The 25,938-nt window shown below is 40.5% G+C and overlaps 1 protein-coding gene across 1 annotated transcript in view; it reads left to right on the plus strand.

Annotated features, from left to right (window-relative positions):
• Positions 1–3,829: 3,829 nt before the first annotated feature.
• Positions 3,830–25,938, plus strand: part of AVL9 (AVL9 cell migration associated) — a 42,139-nt gene continuing 20,030 nt past the window's right edge. Inside the window, exons 1-7 of the mRNA XM_072153245.1 lie at positions 3,830–4,182; positions 16,673–16,793; positions 18,559–18,644; positions 18,979–19,050; positions 20,405–20,494; positions 23,113–23,179; positions 24,576–24,616. Coding sequence (XP_072009346.1) covers positions 4,081–4,182; positions 16,673–16,793; positions 18,559–18,644; positions 18,979–19,050; positions 20,405–20,494; positions 23,113–23,179; positions 24,576–24,616 — 579 coding nt within the window. The 5' untranslated portion in view covers positions 3,830–4,080. The remainder of the gene's footprint in view (positions 4,183–16,672; positions 16,794–18,558; positions 18,645–18,978; positions 19,051–20,404; positions 20,495–23,112; positions 23,180–24,575; positions 24,617–25,938) is intronic.

Consider the following 25,938-nt stretch of genomic DNA (forward strand, 5'->3'; position numbering starts at 1 on the left):
TCTTCCCTAGACGTACCTTCTCTAAGGTGATCTTCAAGCTGTCTTAACCAAAAGAAAAGAGTGCAAGAAACTGAGGTAGTTGCAACATTAGTTTTAAGAGTCGCCATAGAGGCCTCCCATGCTTTCTTAAGCAGACAGTCTGACTTCCGATCCATAGCATCCTTTAACTGGGTAGAATCCTCAAAGGGTAAATCAGTTTTTTTGACAACTTTGGAAATGGGAACATCAACTCTGGGCACATTATCCCAAATTTTTGTCTCCTCAGGGTCAAATAATAAATGGTTCCTAAATTCTTTGGGGATTGTTAAACGTCTTTCTGGGTCTTTCCACTCATCCAAAACAAGATATTTCAGATTTTCAATGATTGGAAAAATTCGCACTTTCTTCCTTCTCAAACCTCCAAACAATTCAACTACTGACCTTTCTTCTACTGTGTCCTCAATATTAAGGGTGTCTCTTAATGCTTTAATAAGCCCATCCATATCTTCATTTGGAAAAAGATATTTCGGGTCATTAGGTACGGATTGTTGCATGAAATCAGACTCCTCAATATCCATTTCATATGAACATGAAGGTTGCTCATCGTCAGTATCTACACATACAGGATTTCCTCTGACTTTCTTATGCGGTGGACTTCTAGAAGCTTTAATCTCCTCACGCATCACAACCCTTAATTCATCCATAAATGAAGATTTCTCTTTTATTAATATCTTGTCCAAACAATCCTTGCATAAGCTCTTTTTATATGACACATCAAGCTTTGTATTACATATCTGGCAGCGTTTAGACGGTGGTCTCTCCTTATCACATTCCTTAATTTTCTCCTTGACAAACATGTCCTTCTCCTAATTATAAAAACACAAAACACAGGAGTGATGCTTAACTAAAAAGCCGACTCCCAAACACAGCATATAGTGCCAGTAACATTGGCGTTTAGCCAGACGTCCTTCTCACAGAACCCAGGGATATGGAACGATTTTCAGCCTCCTCAGCCGTCTTGTTCCCATAGACCTCAGCAGACAGTGACTACACCGCGGTCTTATACATGCTGCCGGCGTCTGACGTCACCTTCCGCGGCCCGTCCCCTAGGCCATGGCGCTGAGGCCTCTGACGTTAGTTCCGGCAAAACTCAGCATTTCACAGATATAATTCCAACCTGTCTCTATTAGTCCTGGTGTAGAAAGCTGCCGCTGGTTCTTGAACCTGTAACTTCTGACTTTAGGGCTGGAGGCCATCTTGGTTTACTGTCTGACGGCTGTGGAGCAGAGATCTTCTCTGCTCTCTGCCTCTAGCCCCATCCCTTTACATTCCAGGATGGAGCTCTTACTGATACACAGACACCAACTGCAAGCTGGTGACAGCAGCAGAGAACTACAAGCTACAGAAAGTTCTTTATCTGGGGAGGTATGCACATGAGATATAGTGTGTTGTGGAATGGCAGAGATGTAGGAGACCTGACTGTGTCATTGTGTGTAATAGGCATCTCATGGATCTCCTCATCTCTCTTTCAATGTGCCAGATACTAGTATAATTTTCAGAGGCTAAATGAAAGCGTATATAAACCTTGATCCTGATAATCTAACCATATTTTCAGCACACAGAACTAGATGTATAATAAAGTGTCTGCTTAGAGAGTCTCAGCCTTCACCCTAGGATTTTGCACTGAGCAGCCTAGGGAGTGATAGGAGCTAAACAGCAATAAAACTAAGTTTAATCAAATTATAAAGTAAAGAGTTAAAAAATGATCTTTACTGTGTTAACATCAATAGGGATTGAAATTTGCTAATTTTCTTTCATGGGCAACCCCCTTTAATGACAGCCCAGTTTGTGTCACTAGAACTGATACCGATATACTGCATATAAATAAACATTAAAAATCATAGACATGTTAGGTATCACCGCATCCCCAAATATCTGTCTGATCAATCAAAATATAATAACGGTTATTCCGGCGTTTAACTCTGTATGCGAAAATAGAGCCCAAAGTCGAAAATGTTTGCCATTGTGCAAGGAATAAAAAATGTAATAAAAATGATCAAAAGGAAATACAGCCTTTACAATAGTAGCATTGAAGACGTCATCTCATCTCGCAAAAAATGACACCACACAGAACTCCACTAAAGTATGAGAAAGTTATTCGCGCCAAAGGATGGCCCTCACACAGCTCTTTACACGGAAAAACAAAAAAGTTATAGATTTTTGACGTGGGTAATGAAAATGCAAAAAATAAAAATGGCCTCGGCAGGAACAGGTTAATCAAACATCAAAAACAGTTTGACATACACTCACCGGCCACTTTAACACTTAATTTCTAATCAGCCAATCACATGGCGGCAACTCAGTGCATTTAGGCATGTAGACATGGTCAAGACAATCTCCTGCAGTTCAAACCGAGCATCAGTATGGGGAAGAAAGGTGATTTGAGTGCCTTTGAACGTGGCATGGTTGTTGGTGCCAGAAGGGATGGTCTGAGTATTTCAGAAACTGCTGATCTACTGGGATTTTCACGCACAACCATCTCTAGGGTTTACAGAGAATGGTCCGAAAAAGAAAAAACATCCAGTGAGCGGCAGTTCTGTGGGCGGAAATGCCTTGTTGATGCCAGAGGTCAGAGGAGAATGGGCAGACTGGTTCAAGCTGATAGAAAGGCAACAGTGACTCAAATCGCCACCCGTTACAACCAAGGTAGGCAGAAGAGCATCTCTGAATGCACAGTACGTCGAACTTTGAGGCAGATGGGCTACAGCAGCAGAAGACCACACCGGGTGCCACTCCTTTCAGCTAAGAACAGGAAACTGAGGCTACAATTTGCACAAGTTCATCGAAATTGGACAGTAGAAGATTGGAAAAACGTTGCCTGGCCTGATGAGTCTCGATTTCTGCTGCGACATTCGGATGGTAGGGTCAGAATTTGGCGACAACAACATGAAAGCATGGATCCATCCTGCCTTGTATCTACGGTTCAGGCTGGTAGTGGTGGTATCATGGTGTGGGGAATATTTTCTTGGCACTCTTTGGGCCCCTTGGTACCAATTGAGCATCGTTGCAATGCCACAGCCTACCTGAGTATTGTTGCTAACCATGTCCATCCGTTTATGACCACAATGTACCCAACATCTGATGGCTACTTTCAGCAGGATAATGCGCCATGTCATAAAGCTGGAATCATCTCAGACTGGTTTCTTGAACATGACAATGAGTTCACTGTACTCAAATGGCCTCCACAGTCACCAGATCTCAATCCAATAGAGCATCTTTGGGATGTGGTGGAACGGGAGATTTGCATCATGGATGTGCAGCCGACAAATCTGTGGCAACTGTGTGATGCCATCATGTCAATATGGACCAAAATCTCTGAGGAATGCTTCCAGCACCTTGTTGAATCTATCCCACGAAAAATTGAGGCAGTTCTGAAGGCAAAAGAGGGTTCAACCCGTTACTAGCATGGTGTACCTAATAAAGTGGCCGGTGAGTGTACATCTTGCACGTTTTTGCGCCCCGCCAGGCATTACTAATGGTTATTAGCGTGGGATTGTGGGTCCCCTGCAGGTGACTCAGGAATACTAAGCACCACGGCATTCTTGTTTGCATCCCGTGCGCAGGTAGCCTTACACAACAGCCTCGCTACCATACATGACACACGCATGAGCAGAGAGCATATGTTATGTGTACATCTGGAGCCTCCGCCATGTGTCCGCATCATCAGCCATTGGTCTTTTTCACAACACTGTGTCATCGCTCAACTTCCTACCCGCCCACTGCGTCTGGCCAATCACTTCACAAACAAGCGGTCACGTGATACACGGTGTATGGGCGGGCAGAGGCGTGGCAGGCGCTGTGACGTAACTCTGAGCCTGTCACTGACATGTGACTGCAGGCTGAACAGTAGGAAGAGGGGAGGCAGCAGCCTGACAGGGCAGAGGCGTGTACTGGACATTGGGCATTACATGCAGTGACTGGCGTACACCAGTACTAGTGCGACCATACGGACTCTCACGGCTCACGTCAGTTGAGGGGTAAACACTAAACGTGTCAGGTCTCCCCCTGCCTGCAGCGGCGTGTGCCTCGGTGACGTCACGCATGGATGCCCAGGATGGGCAAGAGAACCCTGGAGGCAGCGGCAGAACGGGGCCTGTGCTGCACATTGTGGTGGTGGGCTTCCATCACAAGAAGGGCTGCCAGGTGAGACAACTTCAGGATGATGTCACCTGCTGTCACTCTGGTAGAACATGGTTATAGGCTCGTGCCATGTCCTGTGTGTGGTGTAATATTATACAGCTAGAACATGGTTATAGGCTCGTGCCCTGTCCTATGTGTGTGGTGTAATATTATTATACAGCTAGAACATGGTTATAGGCTCGTGCCCTGTCCTATGTGTGTGGTGTAATATTATTATACAGCTAGAACAGGGATGGTGAACCTTTTAGAGATCGAGTGCCCAAAGTGAGACTCAAAAACAACTAGCTTTCCCAAAAGTGCCAACACAGCAATTTAGGCAGTAACAAACTTATTGCTACCAGAATCTTTGAGCTCCAATTCGACACCTTTTCACTCTTTGGACAGGACCAAGCAGCACAGGATTGGTCACTTTACAATAGCAGGGCACTACTTGGACTACCTGAGACTGCAGGAAGATGCCATGTCTGGCAAACTCTGCCTGGGAGACAACCTGTGTGCCCACAGAGATGCCTCCAAGTGCCATCTCTGGCACCAGTGCCATAGGTTCGCCACCACTGAGCTAGAACATGGTTATAGGCTCGTGCCCTGTCCTATGTGTGTGGTGTAATATTATTATACAGCTAGAACATGGTTATAGGCTCGTGCCCTGTCCTATGTGTGTGGTGTAATATTATACAGCTAGAACATGGTTATAGGCTCGTGCCCTGTCCTATGTGTGTGGTGTAATATTATACAGCTAGAACATGGTTATAGGTTCGTGCCCTGTCCTGTGTGTGGTGTAATATTATACAGCTAGAACATGGTTGTAGGCTCGTGCACTGTCCTATGTGTGTGGTGTAATATACAGCTAGAAGATGGTTATAGGCTCGTGTCCTGTCCTATGTGTGTGGTGTAATGTTATTATACAGCTAGAACATGGTTAGAGGCTCGTGCCCTGTCCTATGTGTGTGGTGTAATATTATACAGCTAGAACATGGTTATAGGTTCGTGCCCTGTCCTGTGTGTGGTGTAATATTATACAGCTAGAAGATGGTTATAGGCTCGTGCCCTGTCCTATGTGTGTGGTGTAATGTTATTATACAGCTAGAACATGGTTATAGGCTCGTGCCCTGTCCTATGTGTGTGGTGTAAAATTATACAGCTAGAACATGGTTATAGGCTCGTGCCCTGTCCTGTGTGTGGTGTAATATTATACAGCTAGAACATGGTTATAGGCTCGTGCCCTGTCCTATGTGTGTGGTGTAATGTTATTATACAGCTAGAACATGATTATAGGCTCTTGCCCTGTCCTATGTGTGTGGTGTAATGTTATTATACAGCTAGAACATGATTATAGGCTCTTGCCCTGTCCTATGTGTGTGGTGTAATGTTATTATACAGCTAGAACATGGTTATAGGCTCGTGCCCTGTCCTATGTGTGTGGTGTAATATTATTATACAGCTAGAACATGGTTATAGGCTCGTGCCCTGTCCTATGTGTTGTGTAATATTATACGGCTAGAACATGGTTATTGGCTCGTGCCCTTTCCTATGTGTGTGGTGTGATATTATACTTTGTGGTGATTATTTACAGTCACCGTAAGGACTCCTGTATAGCGCTATAAAATGTGCTCTGTGTTTGGGTATGTGCCCTGTTCTGGTGCGTATAGCATTGCTTTACATCATTGTACATACAATCACCTCATGCACCCTTACATAACGCTATAATGTGCGCAGTGATTGTGCCCCATGCTTTGTATTTCTGAGTATATAATTGCCATATATAATATATATTGCCTGGAATATATACAGTCTTCTATACTGCGCTCTATGTTTGTGCCTGTTTATATTCCTGGTTTTATTCTCATACGTACTCATGATTGTAATGGGTTCTAAATCTTTCATCTAGTGTAGCTGGTTTCTTCCCATTTCCTAATAAAATGAATTCCGGAGTGAATTTGGAGCCTGGAAATGAGATGTAGTTTTAGCAGACATTCTGTATTTGTTCCTAGCTTTATCCTGTACACATCAGTTTGCTGCTCTAGTGCTCTGTACATCAGGTTGATGCTATAAAGATATCCTGAATGAATTTTACACACGGCCCAGTGCAGAAAGGATCGGGGCAGTGCTCCTTACCCCTCATCTCTGCATCGAAAACTGAGCGACTGGAATCCAGTGAAAGATCCAGTGTCCTAACTTTTGTGGCTCAGCCGCCCATCCAGGTCACAGTTTGGTGAGACACCTAGTAGTCCTCACACCCTGATCAGGTGCCATAGACCTCTATTGTGGCTGTGATCTGGTGCAGCCACAATAACAGTTGTGTTCATGTAGCCTAAGTCAAGGGACAACTGCTGACTACAGAAGAGCACTGAACTTCAATCAGCTGCAAGTATCCTCTTTTCTGTAGATTAATTTTAATATTTAAAGGAGTTGTCCTGCTCCAATATTAAGCCTCTTTAAATTAAGATGCAGTAAAACTATTTAAGGTGTTGCCTTGAATGAATACATTTGTATCCATTACTAGGGCGGGTGGTAAAAAAATGAAAGGATCTCATACTGTCCTCTGTTGTCAGTTTCATTTCAGAACCACAGCTCCTTTACTGCTAATACACAGAAATGGAAGTGGTGATGTCACGTCGTGTCTACAAAGCTGAACACCACTGAGGCTAGTGAAGGGCTGCAGGGGGTTGCATGTATTCAAAATGGCGACACTGATGCATCTGTATTACAAATCAATGGACATTTTAAAGCATCAGTTAGACTTTACTTTTTTAGTGGTAGATAAGAGATCTAAATGCTAATGTGAATTGGGTCCAGGTTATTTCAACACAAAGTTTTGTGTTTACACCAGAGAACCCCTTTAAAATGGAAAATTCATACTAGCATAAATATTCTATTTTTCAGAATGGCACATATGATGTGGTGCCCTCCTCACAGATCCCCGCTGCTGTATTAACCTACCTGAGGCTGAGCATTCACTTCCAGTTTGTTGAGATTGACCAGGTAGAGACCATTTAGGTATAAGGAAGTCTCCTTACAGAGAACACGGATCAGTGAGTTGGGTATCCAATATTTTTAACTAGCTGGACATCACCACAGAGACTAAAAGTTCAAACTGAGTATCCCCAAGGAAGTGATCAGTTATGTTATGTTAGTATGAAACCGTCTCTCAGTAGAATACTAAAATTGTCTGAAATTGTCTCTCAAATCAAAACTGAGTGCTGATTGGATGCCATGAACAACTGGAACAATTTTGTTTTTAGACAATTGTGATAAAACTCCCCCTGTTATAGTGTCAATGGGGGAAATATATCTGAATTGTCTGAGGTGAAACTGCTGTAGGAAGGATGGGAGTTGGTTCATGTCTGCAGAGCTACAGTATGCTGCCTTTTCACTAAACCTAATGGTTACAGCCTGGTGTGGATTAGATGTAATGTGTGCCAACTAGAGACTGATACTCACTGATCTGCTTCAAACATGCCAAATAGGTAGGAAGTAATATGTACTACTGGCAGCAGTTTCTATAGTAGATGGACATATAGGGGGCGGCTATATTGATGATATTGCTTATGGATGAAGCATTGTTATTTATTTATTTATTTTTTTTTTATTTTTTTTTCGTGAGATCTACCTGTTTTTGATATATAGCCATGAGGTAAAAATACCACGTGTTAAAAACTTCTGCAGCAGGTGATTGAGAAAAGCAGATGTATAACCTGTCATTTACATGTTCTCTTCCTTTATTATCTGATCATGTTTATTCCAGTAACTTACACCTGAATTTGTAAAACTAAATGGGTATTCCCACAAAGACAAGTTTCTTAAATGTAGTAAGGAGAATACATTGTAGCCTTGTATTGACGTTCTTTTCCTCATACCCTCTGGCATACTTTTGCCCCGGGTATATTTTCTTTGTTTCCTGTTGGTCTAGTCTTGTAGCAGTCTTGTGTAATGAGTGTAGAGCTCTTCCCAGGTCATGTATAACATGGTGTTCTTATTCAAGTGCAGGTTTTATTTCATAACTTCACGTTTTTGCACAGTCTATTGTCTATATTGCACTTGGAATAGAAGAATTATAAATGAGTGGAAGACCTCATCTCACCACGCACAGTACAAATAACCTCCAGAAACAGTCTTGAAGGTGTAAAATGCTGCGGCCGCTTTGCTGAAATCAGCTTTGGGTCCAAGCTCATAGAAAGTTTGTCAGGCTGCATTCACACGTGGCGTTCACAGAGCACTTTGAAACTCTGTACAACAGCGGAGAGGATATTTGCCTAATTACATTGCTGGTAATGTTTGCATTTACAAAATGCAATGTTAACACATGTGTCAACCTTTCCATTGTGTTAACACACTGTTGACATGTTGATGTTGAGTTAACTAATGCATTTTGTAAACGCAATTGTTGACAGAAATGTAATTGGGCAAATCTTCTTTCTTCAGCTGTTGTTTTGCCTTTCAAAACACATTGTAAAGGCCGCGTGTGATTGCAGCCTCTAACTTTTACTGCTAACTTCAATGTCTCCCACCATATCATCTGTACAAGGTCACCACTAGTGGGACAGTGACCACTCATTCACACTCAATTCAGGCCTTCGAATAGGAAGACTTGCATGCGCAGCATAAGTCCCTTGTTTATTGTGGTATTCAGTTATTGTACCACTGCGATTTCTGGCAAACTACACACATTATTAAAGATGGCAATCATTTAATGAACCTATTATTATGACAGGTGTCACAGGAATGAGACTATAAATAGCAGGCCTATATTATCTATATGAAAATTAAGGTACACAGTTGCATAATATAAATGTATAAGGTCACACAAGAATAATACTAAGGCCTCATTCACAAGAACTGGTGTGTATAGTGGCACACTTACAACAGCCGTGTGACATTGGCATATGTATTCCACTAACACGCTGATAGTCGCAATAAAGACCTGAAGACTAAGAGCCGTTTCTAATCCTGTTTGTTTGCAGCTTAAAGGAAATCTACCATCAAAACTAGCCCCTTTCTTATCTGGCTTTAGAAGCTGTTACTCTCTCAACCTTCCCCTCCCCCGCCCCCCTGCTCCCTCAGCACTCCCTACTTGCTGCACAAGTGCTGACGAAGCAGGAGGAAGGATGAGACAGAGTAACAGTCTCTAAGGTCAGATCACAGCATTTAGATGAGCTGAATGTGACTGTACATGCATTGTAGTGAGGCTCCTCCTCTACAGATCAGAAGGGAAGGAATGACTGCACTTGTTCCTGACCCCTGCTCTAGAAGATGTTTTTGGCTGAGAGAGCCATGAACGTCACATATTTTAAAATGTTATTCTGTAAGAGCCGTACAATATGCACATGCCCCCCAGTAGATAGGTAGTCCCAGTGTTACGGGTGCACACCGCTGATTGGTCCCAGGTTTCTGCTTACATCATCATTCATGGTGGTCCAGGGGGTGCATTACTCCAAATCCTGACACCCACCACATGCCTCCCAGTAGATAGGTAGCCACAGCACATGCTCCCCGGTAGATAGGTAGTCCAAGCACATGCTTCCCAGTAGATAGCTAGCCCTAGCACATACCCCGAGTAGATAGTTAGCCACAGCACATGCTTCCCGGTAGATAGATAACCACAGCACATGCTCCCCGGTAGATAGGTAGCCTTAGCACATGCCCCACAGTAGATAGCCACAGCACATGCTCCCCGGTAGATAAGTAGCCACAGCACATGCTCCCCGGTAGATAAGTAGCCACAGCACATGCTCCCCGGTAGATAAGTAGCCACAGCACATGCCCCACAGTAGATAGCCACAGCACATGCTCCCCGGTAGATAGGTAGCCACATCACATACCCCCAGTAGATAAGTAGCCACAGCACATGCTCCCTGGTAGATAGGTAGTCACAGCACATGCCCACAGTTGATAGCCACAGCACATGCTCCCCGGTAGATAAGTAGCCACAGCACATACCCCCAGTAGATAAGTAGCCACAGCACATGCTGACCGGTAGTCACAGCGGAAAAAAAAAAAAAGAATATTCACTTACCAGCGCTCCCTGCAGCCAGCTCCTCATTGCTCCCACGCTCTTCTCTTTGACTCAGGTTTAGACGATGGCTGCAATAGCACCTGGGTCATACAAAGGATGTAGGCTGCGGTAACATTACTGCCTGTGTCCGGTGATCAGTCTAACAGACACACAGCAGCCGTCACTAGTTATTACAGATCTGCCTGAGAGCCGGATGCAGCCAACAAAAGAGCCACATCTGGCTCCCGAGCCACAGGTTCCCTACCCCTGTTCTAGAGTGATCAATAAAACTGTATTAAGGCAGGTTTGTCCAGTGTATATTCTCTGTATACTGCTTTGCATTTTTTTTCCTTAGCTAAAGTTTGTATGCATTTAATTGAGGTGAATATGGCTGCACATTATGTACATTCATTGCAGTGGAGGGGAATAAATCTTATAACGGCTAGAGTGATCAGGAACAATGACCATTTTAATTGATTACAATTTATTAAAATTATAGTTCTAAGTTTATATTTCAGTAACTATATATTTGTTATGTTCTACCTAAATAATAATGAACTAGTGTCATCCACATCTGGAAGCAAGGTGAACCTATTATGCATACACAGATAGCATAAACATATGATCACTAGAACACATTAGATAAGGTCATAGGACATGTTAAGATCTCGCCTATCCAGCAGAGGTCCAGCAGGGAGTGAAGAGGAGGGCCATTAGTGGTGTAGTCATAGGCACATCTAGGTCAGGAGAGAGATGAATGCACTGCCCCTATTGTGCCCTATACTGTACTCGCCCTCATATCCTGAAAAAATGCTCCTTACAAGGACGGTCCCAAATTGTCCCTAAGGGTAGGACTGCCCTAATAGGCCCTATACATCCAAAGACAACAGGGTTCCCGACGCGTTTCTGGTACCACACACAGTGTAACCTTCATCAGGGGAAACTGAGACATAAAGTTGTGCTGCAAGGGAACTAACAGTAGTTAGTAATATGGATCAGCAGTGGCATGGCCCATTCCTGTAGCAGCCACATAGTCCTACAAATCGCTTTATAAAGGGTATTCATGACTAGGTATACTCCCACCCAGTCCATGTACCTCATCCCTTATTGGTCAAAATGTCACTATGGGATGTAGGCATCACAGAACACATAAGCCAATCATTAACAGGTTTAAAATACACTTATTGTGATGGTATAGCGGGGGCGGTTCCTTATGCAAACATAGCAATTGTTCACTCGCCCCCCTATGATGATTCCCGTCATTACATAAACCTCTCCACGTGCTGTGCGATGCCGGCGCCCCACTTCGGGTATCGCCAGCATGGTGTGACGTCACTTCCGGTATCGCCATAGTGGCGAGACGTCACTTCCGGTGTCTAGGTAGGACCGCTTGATCCTACAGAGGGAAGCCAAATGGATCTTCTGGTGTGACACAGTGTCCTCTAAGGGCCTCAATGAGAACGTATCCTATGCATCATTTATTTGATCTTACTTTATGTTAGTGAAGATTACCATCTCTGATACTTAACAGTAATCTCTTCACTAATAATCCGATCTTCGTATCAAAGTATCCTCTCCTTGAAATACCCAGACTGTGGGATATATCTATTTTATTAGTATAGTCTTGTTTTGGATATGTCTTTGCTTCAAACCATCCAAAATAACAACGTTAAATGTGAGTGTCTCCTTTTTCCTTATGATTAAGAGGTCCCACTGGCTAGATGTGTTAAAGCCATTGCTCTTGGTAATATATACTGGGTGGTATAAGGACTCGGGTGATGGACAACCAGGATCCTCCCCTGTGAGTAGAATACTCCCCATGTAAATATCGGGAGCATAGGATATGAATCCGGTGGAAATACCTCTTAGGGACAGAATCCATGTAGTGGATACGAAATAATGTTTTTTCTACACCCTCTGTCTCCTCCGGTATCCACGGTCTGAATTTATATCTACTTATCATACTTGCATACAGTGGATACAGGGCGACAAGTAGATGGGTACTTGGTCGCACCTCTACCCCACCCCATACATCTCCATGACAACTGGAGACTGATGACTCGGCGCCCCTAGACACCGGAAGTGAAGTCTCGCCACTATGGCGATACCGTAAGTGACGTTACGGCGATGCTGGCGATACTGGAAGTGGGGCGCCGGCGTCGCACAGCACGTGGAGAGGTTTATGTAATGACGGGAATCATCGTAGTGAGGTGAGTGAACAATTGCTATGTTTGCATAAGGAACCGTCCCCGCTATACCATCACAATAAGTGTATTTTAAACCTGTTAATGATTGGCTTATGTGTTCTGTGATGCCTACATCCCATAGTGACATTTTGACCAATAAGGGATGAGGTACATGGACTGGGTGGGAGTATACCTAGTCATGAATACCCTTTATAAAGCGATTTGTAGGACTATGTGGCTGCTACAGGAATGGGCCATGCCACTGCTGATCCATATTACTAACTACTGTTAGTTCCCTTGCAGCACAACTTTATGTCTCAGTTTCCCCTGATGAAGGTTACACTGTGTGTGGTACCAGAAACGCGTCGGGAACCCTGTTGTCTTTGGATGTATAGGGCCTATTAGGGCAGTCCTACCCTTAGGGACAACTTGGGACCGTCCTTTTAAGGACGGGAGCATTTTTCGGGATATGAGGGCGAGTACAGTATAGGGCACAATAGGGGCAGTGCATTCATCTCTCTCCTGACCTAGATGTGCCTATGACTACACCACTAATGGCCCTCCTCTTCACTCCCTGCTGGACCTCTGCTGGATGGGTGAGATCTTAACATGTCCTATGACCTTATCTAATGTGTTCTAGTGATCATATGTTTATGCTATCTGTGTATGCATAATAGGTTCACCTTGCTTCCAGATGTGGATGACACTAGTTCATTATTCATTTGAGTTCATGTACTTGGTGCTGTTTGTGTTTGCCTAGATACATACAGCATCCATTGATTTTTATTATGTGATGTTTCTTTTTGTTGTTTTTTAATAGAATTATTAAAAGCTATGTTTTAATGCCCTTACCTATATATTATTGCTCTTGATTGGGTTGGTGAATTTGTTGGCCTTCCATAACGCGTTTTGCACTGTATGTGAACTAGGCTCAGTATTTTCTGTACTGTTTCTATAAGTGGTAGATGATGGTGTACCCCTGGAAAACTTTCATATTTGGATTGATGGTATTGATGAAAGGTAACACTATCATCCCATATACTTGATGTCCTCATATGCCGGTCACCGATCGAGTGGTCCATAAGCATATTGAAAAATAGATCCTTTAACGTGGCTTTCCAGGATTTCCTGTGAGGCATGGATGTAGCGAGACAGCTTTCTACAGTCACTTTGCTTCACTGTGTTTACACTGGTGTGGTTGATGTGCATGAATTAGTAGGAAATGTTTGTACTTTGGCACCTTCTGTAGAGAAGTGTTGATTGTATCTGCTCCTCTATTTATTTTATTACAGATATACTCTATAGTTTATGTTAAAAAAAATTCTAATGGCTAATAAGTGCCTTTAATCCTCAGCCTGAAGAATATATTCTACTGACAGAGATTAAATGTATATGCAAATTCTTCTAATAATATCTATACCACCTTTTATTGACCTGCTGGTTTCCTATTTATGAAGATTCAGAGTTTTCTTGAATGACAAATGACAGGTGGCAAAAACTGGGACACATCTGAAACAGTTTTTTTACATTGTGAAGCATCCACACAGATTGATGCAGAATGAATTCTGGCAGATTTTTTAGTACCTTCATTGATGTAATAAATGTTCTGATCCTGCTAAGAAAATTGCCTGAGCAGTTTTCCCTCAGACACTGGTGATAAATCTCCCCCATTGACTCCGGTACTTTTCATAGACAGTCATACGTGTTATCTAGTGATGAATCATCTCCATCAGTTGAGAACTTCTCCTGACCATGACTTGTCTTTATAGGATTTAACACCCCTTTGTCTTGGGCTCCTTATTTTTTCAGCTGATCTCCACATTGCACTCCTGAAAATAAGTCTTTATAGTGTCCTGGGTAAAACTATGCCCCACACTGTGCCACTAAATAAATGTGCTCCCTTCCAATTAATAGTGCTTTGCTTTTCACATATATCAAAGAATACACATTGACCCCTTACTGCATTGTAACATCTAATATGAATAAGTAATATAGGATACCCACTAATTTCATATTATATGTAGTCCCATTCCCTTCTAAATAACTATATAATATACAGGTTCTGTTCCAAATGTATTATATACTATACAGCACCTCCGAAATGTATAGTTTACACTACACCTCTGAATAATATTGTATACAGTACCTAATCTATACCCTCATCCAACCACACTGGCTTATTTGGAAAATATTACACAGCCCTTAAAAAGTTGCATGCAGTTCAATTACATGTTCTTATTTCCCTGTATTGATGCTATGAATAATTACAGTTCTCTAATCTTAATCTTGCCATAGTTTATTTTTTCTTCTGATATTAACAGGTTATTCCAGGTATCTATTTTAGTTGCTGAAATAAATATATATATATATATATATTAGTCCCCGGGTTACGTACAAGATAGGGTCAATAAGTACAATTTGTATGCAAGTCGAAACTGTATATTTTATCATAGTAGTTCTAGAAAAAAATTTTATTTTTTTTTTTTTTGCCCCAGTGTTTCGGAGTTTCAAATTTTATTTTTTTTTTTTGCTGTAATGGGACCAAGAATTATCTATATCTCAATAAAGCTTCATTAGACACCATACAGCTGATTATTCCTATTTAGGACCATAGTAAAGCATCCAGAGAGCTTCACCAGAGTTCATAGGGGGCAGAGGGGGTCGTCTGTAAGTCTGATGTCTACATATGTGACATTAGTCTGTATGTAATAGCAATCCTCATGTATTTTATATATCTTCCATCTGTCATGAAGATGGTAAACCCTGGGTACCATAAATAAAGAGGTTTCTCTTCAGTCTTCAGTTACCTAAGTAACAGGTGGAAAGGCTGTAGAAGTCTCGTTCCATAATCGCCACCTGTCATGACATTGGATTCCTTGTCCTTTTTGTTTTTGTTTCAGACTATTCGTTTTCCCTCTGCTCTGCATTGAGCTATTTGGTAGGTAATCATAGGTTTTCCTGTTACATATTGTTTCTGTCAATTTGAAACATGTGAGCTGTAGGACTTCTTTGTATTCTAAAAGCCACAACCCTCAGGCATATCTTAATGGATGCTATTAATAAACTTGTGTTGCATAGGCCCAGGAAAAGCAAATGGAATAGAAGTAGCATGGTGGTGAAGTAATGACAGGCTTACTTTATTCTCTTAACTACTGTAAAATCACAAGGAAAAAGATTGATTTCTAAGGGTTATTTCCTAATAGTTTACATAGCTGTACTTTCTCTAGATTTATACTATTACCAGATCCCAGCATCCTTGTCCATGTGACCTGGAACTCCATTGACTTCTGTAGCACTTCTGATGTCCTGGTGCCATGGAATGGATTGGGGCACTTGTGGTCCCCCCATTCTGTGCATCACAGGGGTCTTCACAGTTGGATCATACATTATTCTTCTATGCTGTGAATAAGGGGTCACAGGAGAACTTGATACAACTCCTTTTAAAAAAATTGAGATATAGATGTGTATATATAATATATGTTAAAGGCGTGGCCACTAATCGAAAACATTAAGGTTAAGGTAAGACCCTAATAAGGTTGCCCATATTTTAATGACCCTCTGGAAGTAGGATTCAGGATTCTTGTGACATTGCTTTACTGAATATTGACCTTGGCATCTAATGGGTTAAAGGGCCCCAATCAGTGTTTTGATGACCTCAGCCTTTACCTGTGTATCATGGTTCCAGAATGAATGGTAGTTAAGTCATGGGGCCACGTTAGGTTTCTAAAAAGTTTTATTTGTGTTTGTTCTAGTTACACAAATGGTGTAAGGCCGAATTGCGGCCGTACGTTCGTCCCACATAGACAGCAATGGCCGCAGGGAGCAATACAGTGCTACACGCTCTGTACATAGGGAAAAGATAAGATATGTCCTATCTTTCCTCGTATGCACGGCCTTGCGTTGTGCATCTCTATGGACAGGGGTCACCTCTCCTGTGCTCCATCGTGCTGGACATATACCCGCCCGGCTACGGCCCAGTGGGCATGCATTAGTGTAAATCCGGCCTATCTGTTATATTTATTTTGTGGACCTTTTTTCTACAAAGGTGTTTGATATGTGGTGTACAGAAAAAAATAAAACGGGTTCTCTGTAGCTGACATGGCCAGTGACAAGCTCTTGAAAGTAAAATCATGTAGAAGCTGGAATGGGATGTGGGGGAAACGTATTAAATATTCCACAGAATGCTTTGATTCTGTGTTAAGTGGTAAGCAATCGGGTAGATTCAACACAAAATAAGTAATGGATAGAGTTTTTAATGGATAGATTAATTAAATTGAAATTAAACATTGCAACTTTTTTTTTTTTACTTTTTAAGGTGGAATTTTCTTACCCTCCTTTAATACCTGAAGAAGGACACGACAGCAATGTCTTACCAGAGGAATGGAAGTACCTACCATTTCTTGCATTGCCAGATGGTGCACATAACTTCCAAGAAGGTATAAATATGCCCAGTTGAATTATGTTTATGTTTTGTTTGGCTGTTGAATCGCTTATCCATGTATATGCACTTGCTGGCTTACAAATTGCCCAAGTCTGTGGACTGCTATAATACAGTCAATGTTGATATTGATGTATAATGGTCTATTTCTAACAGTGGTGATGCGGTATAGATCAAGTTATCGGTTTATTTAACACAGTGCTTTGTTCATACCTTTTTCTTTCAACTGACTTTCTTAAGTTCTGTAGCTCACAGAATCATAAGCCTGATGTAATTTGAAAGATGAGATTATTATCTTTAAAGGACATCTACCACCAGGATGAAGGATTGTAAACCAAGCACGCTGACATGCTTGTGTGTGCTCCCTCTAGTAGGATCTGCTCTTCTTTTAGCTTCTTAAGCCCTTTTTTGTTAAAAAAAAAAAATGTTTACACCGTAACTGTAGCGTTAAAATAATTTGGTAAAATCATTATATGTGATTTCCCCCTTTAAAAACAAACAGAACAATACCTACGTTGTGCTGCTTTTCTTTCATTTTCTGTACTGAAAATGGTTGACAAAAATTTTTTTCATCAAAGGTAAGTAACGGAGACTAGACAGTCCGTTTGTGCCCTCAAGCTGAGGCCAGTTAGCTTGCCTACAGATCCTTGTGTTCTCTCTAAAAGTAGTATGGCAGCTTTCATCACATGGAGGAGCAGGGAACATCTAATAAGGGTTAGAAATCATTAGCACATGCAGTCTATGCCTGTGCTGTTTAAGTACTAAGGGTAAATATCTTATCTACACAGAGCTGATAATGCCGATGACCAAGTGGGGGAAGGGAGCAGCATGAGCTGCAGAGAAAGACAGTGAAAGTTCTGTAGAATCACAGACTGGGAGGGACTGATAAGTAACAGGGAAGATCTTGAACCTCAATATTGTGTAGGAGTCATTTGTATCCAGTCTTGGGCACATCCAGCTCTGCTTCATACTCGGCGAGCACTGTCACGTGACCTCCTCCTCTGCGAGCAGGGATTAGCAGCTCCTCCCCACCCAGGAGTCCAAAGAGTTTATAGAAATTGTTTATAAAATGGACTCCAGGGCTTGTCAGCAAAGGGAGAGGAAGTAGCTACTGCAGCTCACAGATAATCAGAGGGCTATAGCAAAGAAACTTCTGAATTTAGGTAACAAAGATAATTGGCAAAGTTGTTTTGCATCCCAAGAGCTATTGATATGTGGAAAAAAAAAAACCTTTACAGTTGCTCTTTAAAAAGTATCAAATGAGCCTGAGGTGCTCCATTGAGATCTATGGAGCCCGGGACCATCAGGATTATTTAGCATCATTTTAAAATCATTTTTTGGAATAAAATGAGGGCATAAGAAACTAAAAGAAGTATATATCTTGACAGAGGGGACACACACCTGAATATGAGTGTGCTTGGTTTACAATACTTCATCTTGGTCGTAGATGTCCTTTAATATGATACCAAAGCATGTGTTTATATTGTAAAGAACCCAAATATGGTCATCTGACATGAAGTTTACCCTTAAACTTGACTTATTTCAGGCAAAAGTGACTTTTCAGCTCATTATGGACTGCTATTTTTATAGGTAAATAGGTGATCTTTAACATAAGAGGGAATTCTAGAAAAGTATTTCATACCCTACCTGACAAGGCTGGTAGTAGAGGGGGGTTAAACTGGCATTTTTTTTTTTTAACTCACCTTTTGGCTATAAGAAAAAGAAATCTGTATTTCTGATAACTTTATTTTTATTCTACATAGACACTGTATTTTTTCACCTCCCACCAAGAAGCGGGGAGCGGAGGACTGTTTATGGAGTTTCTTGTTACCGACAAATTGAAGCAAAGGTATGAGGGGGTTTAGTGTGACAGTTCTGTGTTCCAATACATACAAGCTTTCCACTTCCACAGACTTGAATCCTTCCCCAGAGAAGACATCTCAGGCTTTATACATATTTAGTTGACAAGTGATAATAATATGAGATGATACATCAGCTAGTGTTAGAACTACCCATGTGCCTGAGCTTCAACCAACTAAATTAAGATTTTTAATTTTTGTATTTTTTATCTGTTTTTCATCTAAAATTGGTACCTGGTAGATGATGCTGTGTATTGCCAATTTAAATCTTTTGAAGCCTTTTTTTCTGTTGCCACTTCTTAGAATCAATTGTGTGTCTTACAGACCTTGAAAGTGCGTCAAGCTGATGTTACCCGGGAAACTGTACAGAAAAGTGTCTGCGTGTTGAGTCAGCTGGTAAGATTCTGGTTTTGTAGCATACCCAGGAAATTAAGGAAGTGATTAAGCCACATTAGAGCATCAACAACATGGACAAATATGCTACCCAGGGCAGTAAAAGACTGCAGTATATAGAATACTTATTGGACATGCATGGTATTGGATTGATAGAATAGTTTTGAATCTTAAGGACTAAGCCCATTTTGACCTTATGGACATTTTTCAAATTTCACATGTGTCAATTTAAATTGTAATAACTTTGGAACACCTTATTATTTTTTGGGACACATTTGTACTTCATGTTAGTTAACAAGTATGTTTTTAATGCCTGAAGAAGATCCTAGTATAGGATCGAAACACGTCACAAACAATAAAGACATTGCTTTTTAAATCCATGTGAACTGTATGTAGCTCCATTATCCAAGAAAACTTCCTTGTACTTTATTTAATTGTCTAAATTATGTAAAAAGTGCCTAACATCTGCCATACACATATGTTCCATGGATCAAAATAGAAATAAATTTTGATGGAGTACAGTGACCTTTTTAGCTTAACGGATTAACCTTGAAACTGAGTGTGGCCCAACATGTATTGTGCTTGACCGTTAAAGAGATCCTGTCCCCAGACAGTTTCTATTTATGCCATTTTGAAAAAAAATTGTTTGGAAAGTATGTTTTAATATATCCGACCTCTTATTAATGAGGGGGCTGGCTGACACTCCCCCCCCCCCCCCCCGCCCCCCCCCTCTACGGTCCTTTCAGCGGGGACCTGTAAGAATAGCCGGCAGTAGCGCATATATTGTGCAATGGATGTCGGCTTTCTTCGATGCGACCGCATTTATTCATAGCGCCTGCCGAATTTATATAACATTTGGGTGTTGCTGTGAATAAGCACGACGTGGCTGCAGTCACTGTTCCCGACTGACCCTGTCAAAAAGCATGCCCACTGTCAGTGCAGCCGGACCGGAGAGCCGGCAGCGATTGCGCAATATATGCGCTGCTGCTGGCTATCCTTACAGGTCCCCGCTGACAGGACCGTAGAGGGGGAGTGTCGGCCGGCCCCCTCATGAATAAGGCCGACTGCGGCACACAGGATCTGAGGATCCGACCTCTTATTTGGTAAGAGGTCGGATCTATTAAAATATACTTTCCCATCATAATTTTTTTTTTTAAATGGCATAAATAGAAACTGGCTGGGGAGAGGATTATGGGGGCATATTTGGTGGGGCTATTTTGGGGGGATGACAGGTCCTCTTTAACCCTGAAAAAATAATTGGCATACATTTTCAATTCATTATATGGCTTTGTTGTTTGACTTTTTACAATATTTGTATACATTTTAGATTAATTGGTTTTACATTTATATTCTTTAGCCTCTGTATGGATTGCTTCAAGCTAAACTTCAGCTGATTACTCATGCATATTTTGAAGAAAAGGATTTCTCACAAATATCTATTCTTAAGGTATGTGATACCTATTAATGCTGGATATAAAGCTAACCGAAACATAGCATATTTCACTTGGTGAGGGGCACAAATTGCAAAGCATTACGTATTCACATGGTTCTCTCTTGTACTTTTCCATACTAAGGCATGAATACTCTGCATAGGTGCATATTTGTTTGTTGATACCTGGTACAGCGTTCACTTGCATTACAGCACCATACAGAATAGCAGAAAGAGTTTGAGCCATAAATTTCTCTATAGAAAATGTTCTCTTATTAAAGGAAAACTGTTAAAGGAATCCTACCATTTGATTTGATGCATTATGAACCAAACATACCTTGAGAATGCTGTAGCTACACTGATGCAGGATCATATCTTTGTTAATCCCTGAGTTGAGTTCTTTTGCTGAAAAAACAATTATTCAGAACCTTGGGAAAGCTGGGTTAGGCTGGCTGCCTACATAAACACATTACACACGGAGCTTGTGTGATAACTAATCAACCTGGCAAGACATGACTAATCAACCTGAGTTGGATCACTCATACACAGCAGCTGGGGGATGGTGCAACAATTGATTATTCTGCCTTCAGCCACAACCCAGGGATTACATCATCCTGTGCAGCAGTGAATAACTAATGTGGTAGGAGAAGTGCTGAGCCAGCCATAGTAGCAGGACCAGCTTTATTATCATAATTTTGTATTTGTTTTATCAGCAAAACCGCTCGGCACAGGGATTAACCAAGATATGATCCTGCATCAGTGTAGCTACAGCATTCTCAAGATATGTTTGAGTCATAATGCATCAAGTCAAATGGTAGGTTTCCTTTAAACTCTTTCATAGTTAATGTGCAGTTATGTTTATTCATGCTCATGGTGGATAAACACATGGTCTATGGCAGAGATGGCGAACCTATGGCACTGGTGCCAGAGGTAGCACTTGGTGCCCTTTCTGTGGGCACTCAGGCCGTCAGCCCAGGACAGAGTTCTCCAAAGTGGTTAAAATCCATTGACTGTTTGAAACTGCTTGAAAAGTGAGAAGGTGTTGAAAGAAGTGCATTATCTTTGGAGGTCCTCCTGCTGGACCCACCATTCTTTCTAAACAGAGCTACCCCGAAGGGAAGCTACAATGATAGACTCAATTTGCCCACTTTGTTTCAACTGTATCTCGCACATGTCTATGGGAGGACACAGCATGTCAGCAGATAAAGCACAGACACTAGCAATGCTTTACTATAAATTACTCACAGACCTGAGCAGGGAGAGGGGAGGGGTAACAGGGGTGACATCACTGCCCAACTCCATGTGCCCAGACTCATTTACATAATAAAATAAAGATGATTTTACAATGATTAATGTATGAATTGACTAGATAAAGGCTGGGATGGATCCTTGTGAGCTGCTCCAACAGGTAAAGGTGACAGAAATAGGGACAGAGACCTGATGTCAGGTGTCTTTTAATGTGACATGTTTTTACTTTCTTTATCCTTTTATCCTTTCTTATCCTCTTATTACCTTTCCCTTCCCTTTTTCTTGGTGTGCTTTCTTCTTTGTTATACTTTTTCCGATACTAGTGGCACCAATATACCCCAGTAGGCAACTGTGGAAATATATGGAAGCTATAGAGAAACACTTCTGACATTGTAAATGCTTTGTTAAGACGAGATGTGTCTTTCAATTTCTTGTTGGAATGTAATAAATATAAAAATGGAAGCATCTTTTTGCACCTCCTTTATATCCTAATTTCAGTCCTCAATGCATCTTATTAAATCTTGGAAATGGTGCCCTTCTGCTGTGAAACTGGGCAAGAGAGGTTGCATTGTACCTCACAATCACACCCATGGCGCATGGTAAAATGTATTTGCACGTTAAAAATCGACAAAACCTGGGAATAGTGGGAGTAAGACCACACTCCAACCTCCAAAAGTATATAGAAGGTGCAAAAGACAAAAGGATTGCTCTCCTTGTGTGTTAACTGCTAACCAGGGTACCCTTCCTATAGAAGAAAGACTCTCGCCGGGTTCGGCTGGCAAACAAATGCATAGAATACAAAAGCCTGGCAGCTGTTCCAGTGTTTTAGCTCTCCTCCATATTACAGGATAACCAAACGTAAAAGATCCGACAGATATTAAACACATATAGGATCAGCGCTCACGGCAATGATTTGATCCAAAGTCGTGAATTGCACAAGATAACTCATTTATTGATTGTTGCAAAATTGTCTTTAGACCATGGATGTTTGTAAGAATGCTAAGCTTATGATGCAGCACGCTTAATTAAAAATGCCTTTTCCAGTATTCTGAATGGTCTCAGTACTTTACTAACGTACGGAAATGATTCCGAATGCCGACAAAGCCATTTTTGAACCCATCATTGCAGAGGCTATTGGAATCTGTCACCAGCTAAAATTAACTTTTTTTTTTGTTTGTTTTTTTCCCCGTTTGGTTTCAAGTGGCGCTTGGCTTATTCATGTTTAGTGTAGTGAGTTGTGTGTAAGCTTTTCTAGCACACTTCTCAGCTTAATTCTCAACATATTGTATTTTACAGTGAAGTAGGACCTTGGCAATATATTTGATTTCTGAGGATATGAATGAAAAATATAATCTTTGTGATCACTTATACGTGTCTATTTCATACAGGAACTCTATGAACATATGAATGGGTCATTAGGTGGAAGTTCATTAGAGGGATCGCAATTATTTCTTGGTAAATAAATGTTTCTGCCCTTTCTTTAAAAAAAAAAAATGTCAACTTGTATTTGATCATTCACAATGAAGATATTTATTCCACATGACTCAAATGCCAGGATATGTCACATCTTAAAGTGCTTTGCCTTTCAGGCATTTATAGAAATATTAAAGAAAATCTACCAGTTGATTTCATGCATTATGAACCAAAAATAAATTGAGAATGCGGTAGCTACACTGATGCAAAAACATATCTCGTTTAATCCCTGAACTAAGTGGTTTTGCTGAAAAAATCATTTCAAAATTCAGGATAATGAAGCTCTGTCACTGCTGTGGCTGCTTCGTGCACTTACTCTCACATTAACTGCTGGAGAGGATGATGTAATCACCGTTTTTGTGCCTGACAGGCAGAAAACCACTCAGCTCAGGGATTAAACAAGATATGTGCCTGCATCAATGTAGCTACGCCATTCTCAAGGTATGTTTGGATCATAATGCATGAAATCAAATGGTAGATTTCCTTTAACTATAGCATATAGAAAATCCAACATTTAATTCTTGCACTCTTTTAAATTGAAGCATTTAAAAATTCTCCTTTTTTAATATTTGTCTATAATAATAAATGGTGGCCAAATAACTAGTAAAAGAAAATAATAATCATAATCTCATCCCACAATATATCTATGGTTTGTAATATACATCTGGTTATGAAATCTTTGGATTTTTTTTTTTTTTTTAAACCGGAATGAAGTTTTTGCTTTCAGTAGATGTGTGGAGAGATATTGCTAATTTACTGGTTTTATATCCTATTCCTCAAATTCTATGTTTTACTCTTTAGTCCATTACTTCGGTAGTAATCACAAGCAGAAGATCACCAGAAATGGACTTTAATTTTAAAAAAAATTGTGGACAGTGTCCTACTAATATCTCTGCTTTTATGTCCTTCAGAGTTAGCAGTGGGATTGTCTTTTCTCTAAATAGAACTCTGTGTTCTGTAGACAGCGGGGATCCAGAGATCAGTCAGCGTGGTGTCCTCGGAAAAAAGAGAGAGAACAGAGTTTTCTGACATACCACAACTATGGGGTTATAAAAGGATGACACTCGCTTTGTGGCACCAGGGGATGGGGGAAGGGTTGAGGGTGCTTGGTTTGCTAGCACTGTAAAAAATAAAAAAACAAAAATAGTCTATTCATGCTATGATCTAGTTATGTTGTAAGTTAAATGCCTCGCCCTGTGACTTGCCTATGATCGAGCATAAATAAATAAGCTTATGTTACTTCGCTAGTCAGTGTATGTATACTGGTAGCTAAAACAAGGAAGTGTCCTCATAGTAGCCACGCAGTTCCAAAGGTTAAAAGATAAAGCATTACATATCTGAACACAAGTGAATATATCTTTTTCTAATAACTTTTCAGGTCTTTCTCCACGTGATCTGGTTCTCCAATTTAGACATAAGGTATGTTGTTTCTTTGTCCCCATTGTTATCTTTTTATTTCATTTATTGCATTTTTTAACAAAAGGTTAGCAAAAGTTCATCAATACATTCTATATTCTCCAAAATGGTGCTAGTAACCAAGAGCCACAGGCCAGGCAGTTTACACTGCTCTACAATGAATTAGTATTGTAGTGCATATATTGGACTTGAACCAGCGAACCGAGCAAGTTTGTATAAATTAAAAAAAAAAAGGTAAAGTTTCAACAATCTGAATAATAAAATAAAGTAATTACTGGACCCTCAGGTAAACGCCGGAAAGAAACTCCCGCTAAAATCGTTCCTAAAAAAGATTAAAAATTTATCAGTACCTTTTTTTAAAAAAAATGCTCTAAAAGGGGATTTTAAAAATGTTACGCACTCTAAAATTAGACCACTAAAAATAACAACTCACAAAAAATAAGCTTCGTCAGCTGAAAAATAAAAAATTTTGCTTTTAAAAAGACTGATGCTAAATTTAGCAACATTTTCGCCAAATTACTTTTTATTCAGTAAAATTTGGAAGAAAATCTATATTAATGAGGTATCTTTGTAATTGTGGAAACCCTAGAATAAAAATAATATACTATTTTTATGGTATGGTAAATGGACAAAAAAAAATCTTCCCAAAAATTGTTGATTTTCATTTCCTCTACCAACAAAGAGTTAATTAAATATCACCAATTAGCTATAGATGCCCTAAAATTATGTACCAGAAAAGTGCATCTCGTGGTAAAAAATAAGCCCCTATAGGTCCACATAAAAAAAAAAAAAAAATTATAGCATGTACAATTTGACAATACAAATCTGCTCTGGATGGCGCCTCCTTCCCTTCTATGCCCGGCCGTGCGCCCATACAGCAGGATACCACCACATATAGGGTATCCGTGTACTCAGGAGACATTGAGTATCAAACTTGTGGAGCCTTTTTTTTCATTTAATTAATTGCAAATATTTAATTGTCCACTCAAAATGAATGTATTGTCAAAAAATATTACAAATTGTAGACTGTACATCCATTTTGCTTTAACCCTTATAAAACCCCTAAAGGGTTAACAAACTTCTTAAAAGTGCTTTTTCATACGTTGAGGGGTGTAGATTTCATAATGGGGTGATTTACTATTATTTAGACCTTTAACAGTCAATTAAAAGTTGAGCAAGTCCATCTAAATACGGGTTTTGGTGATTTAAAAAAAAAAAAAAATTGTGAAAAATGATACCCAAATTCTGAGCCTCATAACATTCTAGTAAAATATGTGGGATCTTAAAAAAACAGATATTACGGAAATATAAGTTATGAATTTATT

This window comes from Engystomops pustulosus, chromosome 5 (genome assembly GCF_040894005.1).
Source record: "Engystomops pustulosus chromosome 5, aEngPut4.maternal, whole genome shotgun sequence".
NCBI lineage: Eukaryota > Metazoa > Chordata > Amphibia > Anura > Leptodactylidae > Engystomops > Engystomops pustulosus.